Genomic DNA, 8,581 nt, shown 5'->3' on the forward strand with positions numbered 1-8,581 from the left:
CCTTTCCGAACCTAGTTCTTTGAAGCTCGGTTAGGGCCAACAGACGATTTTGTCTTTGGTCGTTGTTTCCTAAACTTTTTACATTATTGGAACACTGCAAACACGCACTCAATTAATTGTAAAACATTAACGTCATGTACAGTCATTCACAAGAGTCAAATAGCATATAACAACAAAACCATTTCATACACACGCATGGTGCTTACACTGTAATATTCCAAATTGACTACATTATCAAATAACATACAGCTCATCACCTTACAAACCAATTTTCCACATACACTAATTTCGCTGATGCTCCAAACCAGAACGACTCGCATAAACTAGGGATTCCATATCCCACAAGACATTGTGAGTCTCCTCAACATCCCTTAGTCTAAGCTGAACATTGAAGTAACACAGTATTATACTGCACAATGATTACATGGAACTTGAGTCCACAATTACTCAAACACCACAATTACCATTAAAAGGCTGATGAAATCACACAGTATTAGAGTGTTTTGAGTGTATTTTTGTGGAACTGTCCATCAGTTTTGTATTGTTTTTTGTAGACAGCAGGAAATATTTGTGGGGAGTAGCTGTTTTTACAGTAGGAGCTACTGAGATGCAAAGAAACAAGTTCTTAAAACACATTCAGCTAATGTATGTTCACCCCCCCCCCCCCCCCCCCCCCCCCCCGATAGAGATTACCTCATTTAATTACCACTTAAGTGATTACAGTACATAAAAGGTGATCTCTTATCAAGAGTAAGCACACATAAGCTTTTTAAAACAGCTCAGTGGAAATGGATGGGATGCTGAGCTGGTAAGAAAACATGAACACACATACAAATGTTAACATTTATTGCTTTATCTGAATACCCCATTGAAAGCATAAGCATTCAAGAGTATACACAGAAATTATACAATTATATATGGTTTCACAAAGGCAGTGAACACATACTGTATTACAATCTACAAAAATCTACTTTACAGAAATTTAAAATTCTAAATATCAAAAAGTACAGCAGCAGAAACCGGTGTAAAGTTGGTAACCAGTAACTGCTCTAGATATCTGTCAGTGAAACAACTTTGTGACATCACAATACAAAGCAAAAGTTATCTTTGTACTTACAGCTGGTTTTGGAAACAAAACAACTGGGCTGCCAAAAAAATATATTTTTCCAAAATAAGAGTTGAAATGTTCAGATAAAGGGTGGTGGTCCAACGCACCCAAAATGATATCTTAGATTTTAAGGTGAAAGGGAGCATGTTATATTACTTTATCAGTTGGGTTGGTAGTGTATCATAGAAAAGACAACAAACGCATTTAAAAAGGAGAATAAGGACACATGGAAAATCTACTTCAACACTCCTCCCATCACACAAAGAAAATGGATGGGGAAAAAACAAGGACAGATACCTCCTGAACAATCAATTTGGCGGCACATGGCTTAAAACAGTGTCTGGGCTGGATGCTGAGGCTTGTGCTTCAGTAAGAAACCAATTATGCTAGCTAGTTCATCTTTGGAGTGAGTAACTGACGGCATAAATAAAGACGCTAGTAGGGCTCTGACCACGTGACAGGTGGTGATAACTGACAACAAATCTGTGCCTGTGTATATATAGAACTAATGAGGAAAAACAATAGCCAGATGAACACACCATTCTATCAGCACAGCTACAAACATCATCTGCAACTGCAAAAACTGATGAAGGCCAAAACAAAGACCTCTCGAGAATACAAGCCTTTACTTGAAAGTGTAGGGGAAGAAAAAGAAATAAGTCCAGTTTAAAAATTTTCGATTGAAAATAAAATGTTTATGCCCACATTAATGACAGGCTGTCATTTCGAGGAGTGCCCAAAATGTAGACAAGGCGTGAAGCAGGGCTATTCAACGCCGGTCCTGGAGGGCCCCAACACTTTTGGTTTATATCCCTTCTTTCTAATCAGACACAGGACTCAGACCTGGGAGACCCACTGAGCACAATTAAGTACCAGATAGAAACAAAAACCAGAAGTATTTCTGCCCTCAGGGACCAGGAGTTGAATATTCCTGGTGTAAAGTATCTGTGGGACCAGGATAGAGCAGCCCCTTCGCCGTTGACACTCAAGCCGGACTTGAGGACAGACGTTCTTAATGGTCGACAGATGGACACAGGCGTCTCGTTAGTCCTGCTCCATGGGCTCCTCACTGGTCCCCGTGTCCAGGCCACAGCTCACCACAGTACCCCCTGCAGTCGGCTCGGGAGTACTGCTGGTGGGGGCGGGGGCTGACTCGTCCCTGGATCCGCTCTCACTGCTAGCGGCGCTACTGCTGCTGCTGACCGGGTCACTGCCCTCATGGCTGTCCTGGGTCCCAGGGCTCTCCGAGACACCAGCAGGGGGCTGCTGCTCTGACTGGTCCATGTCGTTACCTTCCTCCTGAGAGCCACATGGCACCTCCCGCTCAGCCGGCTCCTGCTCCCCAGACCCCGCCGACGGCTCCGACTGGGTACTTGATGGCTCTGCGGACAAAAAAGGACACCCAAAGTGAACATTTCTGTGTGAATAACTTAGCAAACACTCATTCAGAGAGACTTACAGTATTGAGTGGGTACATTGGTTGTCATACCCACAACTCTGTGGTTTCAAGTGCCGTGCTGTAGCAATTGACCTATAGAGTCCCAATATGTTGTATGTTAAGAACAGTTTTAAGGATGGTTGTAAATCAAGCACGCTGCAAAATGGAACTTTTCATGCAGTTCTGCAAATTCAGGCAACTCCAGTAGGGTAAACGAAGAAACGGATTAACCTTGACTTTGGTCAATCTCTGGCTACCCAGTAAAGGATGAAACATGATCTGTGCTGGGTCTGCGACCTCTACTCATAAAAACCTCTTCCATTTAACAATTCAGTCAAACCAGATAATACAACAAGTGTAGCTGGCAGCACCTGTAAGCCTGGACTATGAGGCCAGAGTAGGGTTTTACTTGCTGGACAGTTTAGTACATGTGCAGAAAGGAAATCATCATGACAACATTGCATGAAGACAAGCTAGGTGAACTGCTGCTGATCCTTGTGTGCCATGTTCACCTTGTTTAAAAATGCTGCTAATTTAATTAAGTAGGTTTGGCATCATACAAATGATTCTTTTTTTGCTGATATTCCACAAGCCAGAATATAAATAACACTTCAACTAATAGCCTATAAACTGCAAATTGATGTAACATTAGTACATAAATTAAATGACAATACCTTTTAGATAGGAATTGCAGGATAATTAACTGTTGATAACTAACATTTCTAAGCGCAGTGAAGCTTTTTCTTGTGAATTCAGAGGCAAATTCCCAGGGTGACAATTTGCGTGAGGTCAAAATACACCAGAGACCCCTTCCAAGCAGGTTCATCACAGCACCAATTATCTTATGTCTTAATGTTCCAACAAATGTTTTTATAGGCTTTGCCTGATTTGCGAATGTAAATAACCTTTTGTCTCATTTAATTGCCTTGCGTGGCCTTTCACATGTTGATAGGTGACTATTGGAGTTTAGCCCATGTCACTATAAGAAATGCAATCATGCTCATAATGTTGTCTTACATTACACCATTGGCTGTACTCATCCCCTCACATCTGTTGTATTTATTGTTTGTCACCGCTTGGGTTAATGAATGTCTAGCTGAGTGCCTGTCTGAACTGGAAGATTGCATATCATAAGTGAAGACAACTCCCCTGGCTCTAGGAATCCATCAGTGACAGTCAACACTGTGCAGATGAAAAGATCTTGCAACCAAGAAAATATTGAAGTGAAAATTAAAATAATTTTTGGAAAAACTAAATGCAAAGACTTCAACGGTATTTTACTAGCAGGAAGTGCCCGGTTCCAGGAAAATTCCTGCAGCTAATGTAAGTGTTGTCCGCAATTTTTTTTTCGACATAAAAAAAATAAACAATGTGTATGTTTAAACATTAAGATTTACTAAATATAAACACCTGTTTTTAAAGTCAGTATTACAAACTCTACATATCCTCTTGCCAGCTGTCTGGTGCTCTAGTAGCAGGTGTAGGCAGGTGGAATAGAGCCCAGGAGCTGTCTTTGGAGATGTTAGAAAGGGTCAACTTAAACCCGGGACTGATATTTATCACATAAAATATATGCGGCGTCCATCACAATCGATTTGTGTTCACCAATTATGTTTTCCCAGACAGAACATTAGTTTTTCCACGTAGATCGTTATTTCATAGTAATACGAAAGTTCTAGTGCAAATCAATTTAGTAGGAGAGCAAAAACCCTCGGAAACTCAATAGATTTCATTGGCCCAGCCAATCACCATAAACAGTAATTCCAACCCAGTCACAGGCTACTGAGCCATACCTTTCAACAATAGGATCCCCTAGATCTTGTTAGTACCTTGTGGACCATGGTTATCGCTTTAGTATGACACCCAAAAACTTTTTGGAAATCTTACAAGAACTGTAACAGGAGTTCTTTTTTTGGAGCTAATCAGAACCCCTCGAGAAAGAAAAAGTAACCTTTATTTTACCAGGTAAGTACTTCACAACAGCGACCTGGGACCCATTAGGATTAATTGTCCTACTTATTGGGACAGAACAACAGGTGAGCCAATGATCCATTGGTTTTTCACTTAAATATTGTTGGTTACAAGATCTTAAAGGTGAACAAGAACTGACATGATTGGTCTTGATTTCAGATTTAACAAGAACAAAGGCTGTACCCTATAAGCAAGCAGACTTCATTTCCCCTCTCAGTTAGCGCAGCTAGGCACCGCACTCCCTCATTTGCCTTATTACCCAATTGAAAACTTATCATCTACTTGAAAAACAAATATTCTGCCATACCAAGAACTCAAAATTGGAGAACCTGAATCGATTGGGGTTCCTGCTGTATAAACATTGTAATAAAACGTCAATCACTGGTTTTAAAGTTCATATTTTCTATCAAATTGCATTAGTGGGGGAAGAGTAATGTAACCGCCGGAAGCTGCACTCGGCCTAGTTCAACCCTGCTCTCTGAGTTAGCTGCATGCTAAGAGAAACAGTCCAACAATTACTTCATGTGATTTATGAACGTCGACAAATCTTAGATATCAGTCGTTATGCCCCTTCAAGTTAACCGAAGGCAGCTAGCTTCAGAAAACTGAGTAGATTTAGTTGGCATCATAGTACGCCTTACAGGTTCATACCAACATCAACAAAGGATTTTACAAGCATGTGGGAATAATGGAGAAGATCCAGTCCTACCTTGGTCTTCACAAGTCCCAGCCGAACTTGTAGCCTCCCGATCCTCCTCATCCCCTTCATGCACTTGGTCCTTCTCCTGGACCATGGACTCTGCCTCCTCTGACAAGCTGTCAGTGTGACTTGGTCTGAGGGTGTCCGCCTCCTGCTCTTCCTGATCCTCCTCCTCGTCCTCTTTGTTGAACTTCAGCCTCTTCACCTCATGCTGCTCCGCCTCCATATCCTCTTCCTCGTCATCATGGTGCTTGTTTTTCACAGAGTTCCCCGGGCTACCTGATGCCGATACCTCGCTGAAAAACAAAACATTACAAATCAATTATTATATATATTTTTTTTTTATAAAAGGTAGCGAGATTCACACAGCTGGTCAGGTAGAAACTGAAGTACCTAGAGGGTTTGCTGTGTCCTTGCTCTGTGACAGGATCTTTGTTTTCTGTACTGTCCGGCAGGCCATTTGTTGCTAGTGAGCTGGCTAGTGAGAGTTTTGGTCTGTTTAGTGGCCTAGGGGTTCCTGGGCCATTCACTTTCCTGCATGAAAAATGTGAGAAAGACAGTAAAACATGCGAGAGGTTTACACACTGCATTTACCTTTTGGCAATTTTCACTGGCATGAAACTAGTGTGAGAATCAGAGAGCCTGTCCTTTCAGATTTACCTCTCTGTAAAAGCAGATGAGTTCCCAGGCAACATGACTCCATTCATTCTATTCACACCACTGCATCCATTTTTCCTTAATGAGAGAAAAACAATGATTCCAAAAATATTTTGCATCAAAAACAAAATACAGCAAAACCCCTTTGTACAAAAAACATGTCAGCGTGTCCCTGGTATAATATAAAAGCCATAAGAACCAAAAAACAACATACTCTGAGGTAGGATGCACACAGCTGACCACCATCACATTCTGAAAGAGAAAATTTCAAACACACTGAAAAACAGAAATACTATTTCACTGATATTAAAAATAATCCTGTCTAGTAACACCACACAACAAGTCCTGAAGTGACACTCACCTTTTCAACACCTCTGAGAAATTTCTCTGTCCCTGTGTAATTCCTCTTCGGTTCTGTCAGCAGCTCACACAAACGCTGGATCGTAAATGGAATTCTGAGGGAAAGTAATACGTTTATTCAAATGAATCAAGGCCTACCATGAATAGGAAACAACTATTAGCCATTTCTAGAAAAGCATCTACATTTGCCTCTCAAGTAGGTGGCGCCATTACACAATAACCAGAGCAATAAGTTAGCAATAGCAAATTCTCAGTTGTATCATGAATGTACGAAAATGTCATAGGCTTTACTTACCCATTGTATCCATTCACAATCTTTAGAATCCTTTCCTTCATTTCCTCAAAAGGAATGGACTCCACATTGGGATTGGCTACCCCCCTTTGATCAGGTGCTGAAGCTTTAAAGTCATCCATTACTTTCTCCAGTTTGAAGAGGAAATAGCTTTTAAACTGGGACCATTGAACCCTGGAGAAAGACAACATATCTTAAAAGGACAGTTCACCCAAATTGCATATAGGTTTCCCCTACCCTGTAAGCTATATATGGATTACTGCTGTGGAATAGGCCTAGTTGTTTTCAGGAATCAGGAAGGATTTTCTTTTTTAATCATTGCTTCAAGGGGACACTGATTCCAACACTGGGGTGTCAGAACAGAGAACACTTTGAATTGATGCAGAATCAAGAACTAAGGTAGGGATGCAAATTTGAAGCATTGCTTGAAGGTTTTGGTCATGTTACCAACATTACCAAAGCATGCATTGCGGTCATACCTTGTCCATATACTGCACACACATATCATTTTGTAATTACAAAGGTAATACAGCGCATGCAGAAGAGAAAAGAACCAGTGTAGTCCACAATTTCCCACTAGGAACGCTTAATCCTCTCATGTGCATGATATTTACAAAGTTGTAGGAGCATTCCTTACATGGTTTCTCCAGTCTTGGCAACATGACCCAGAAACTGGTCCAGCAGGGGAGCGACTTCTTTCTTCCCTTTCTTGTCAAATTCTGCAGAGCACAATAATAAGAATGAAGATGTGTTTCTAAAGCACTATCAATGTGTTTAACCAATTTCTAAAGTAAAGCTAGTCATCTAGCTCCATACATGAGCCCACTAAATATGGATGATAGAGAAGACACCAACTGTGAATTTCATTGAGAGTTCTAATATTTGATTATACCTCATAATAATCTACCCACCGTAATTGTGGATATTGCCTAGATTTGAGTGAACTCAAACCGGCATGTTATTAGAGTTTGATTCTAGTTTGCTGGCAGAACAGTTAGCTAGCTAACCATCCATTTACGTAACATCAACAAGTAGCAAGGCTTAGCTTAATTATACTGTCTTTCCCAGTAGAGTACAATGTAATCAACTAACTGGAAATGGTAGCTAGCTGGTAGCTAACGACCGGTAGCTAATCAGTTCAGACATTAGCATGCTAACGTTAGCAAGCTAAAAACCCAGCAAGCTAAGCTAACGTTAGCTGTGTAGAGATGGTGTTGTCAACAGCATCATGTCTAACCATTGTGCCAAATTAGGTATTTATATGAATCAAATTATAAAACAAGATTAATAAAAATGTATTAATCTACAGTGTATATACGTTTTTAAATTGATAACTAAGCGAGGGGGTACGCTAGCAAGCACCATTGCTTATTCTTTCGAATGTTAGCATTAGCTAGCTGACTAACTAGCTAGCATAAGCTCAGCTAGCGAAATTCAACACCTTGTTATAGAAATATAACCACTGTAAAATGAAGTAAAACAAAAAGTCTGACTTTCTTTAAGTATTGCCCGATTCATATGAACCAAAAAACCTTTTAGCGCCTCTTGGAGTGAGTCAATTTCCATCATGTTGTATTCCTCTGTCAATCTCTTGGAACCAAGAGGCAGACTGTTGGTGGTTGCGTTCTCAACACAAAAAAGTAAGGGGAAGAAGAAGCATTTTAATATGGCGCTCGTGAGGTCACTGCCTGTTGGCAGCGGTCGACAGACAGGCGGATCAGTTTCAGAGCGCAGCATGTACATTGAGTACTCCGCAGTTCAACAAGTTACACAATGGAAAACTCTACCAAGGTACTGAAGACTGACTGGTGGAATTGATTTGTCACACACATAACGGAGCCCAGGGCAGACTAGTAGTATTACTCATCATTAAATACGAATGATAATAACAGTTACGTGGTTATCTGTATTTGTCATGTCTGCTAATTTATGATGTAGTTAAAATACATTGAACACTTATGTCAGTATATGCAGTGGGAATTTGGGAACTGTTTAACTTCACAATAGGCATGCATCTGACAATCAACTCTAACGACTTGTCGTACAGTTTTTATT

At 40.6% G+C, this 8,581-nt stretch overlaps 1 protein-coding gene across 1 annotated transcript; it reads right to left on the bottom strand.

Moving 5' to 3' along the window:
- Positions 1–831: 831 nt before the first annotated feature.
- Positions 832–8,188, bottom strand: ppp4r2b (protein phosphatase 4, regulatory subunit 2b). The gene is made up of 9 exons (XM_010902767.4): positions 8,059–8,188; positions 7,164–7,245; positions 6,530–6,700; positions 6,236–6,329; positions 6,089–6,126; positions 5,878–5,952; positions 5,611–5,751; positions 5,227–5,513; positions 832–2,490 (listed from the first exon to the last, which is right to left on the bottom strand). Exons 1-9 carry the CDS (start codon positions 8,093–8,095, stop codon positions 2,153–2,155), a joined length of 1,263 nt encoding a protein of 420 aa, XP_010901069.2. The 5' UTR covers positions 8,096–8,188; the 3' UTR covers positions 832–2,152.
- Between the last annotated feature and the right edge of the window lie 393 nt (positions 8,189–8,581).

Source organism: Esox lucius, chromosome 17 (genome assembly GCF_011004845.1).
Source record: "Esox lucius isolate fEsoLuc1 chromosome 17, fEsoLuc1.pri, whole genome shotgun sequence".
Taxonomy (NCBI): domain Eukaryota; kingdom Metazoa; phylum Chordata; class Actinopteri; order Esociformes; family Esocidae; genus Esox; species Esox lucius.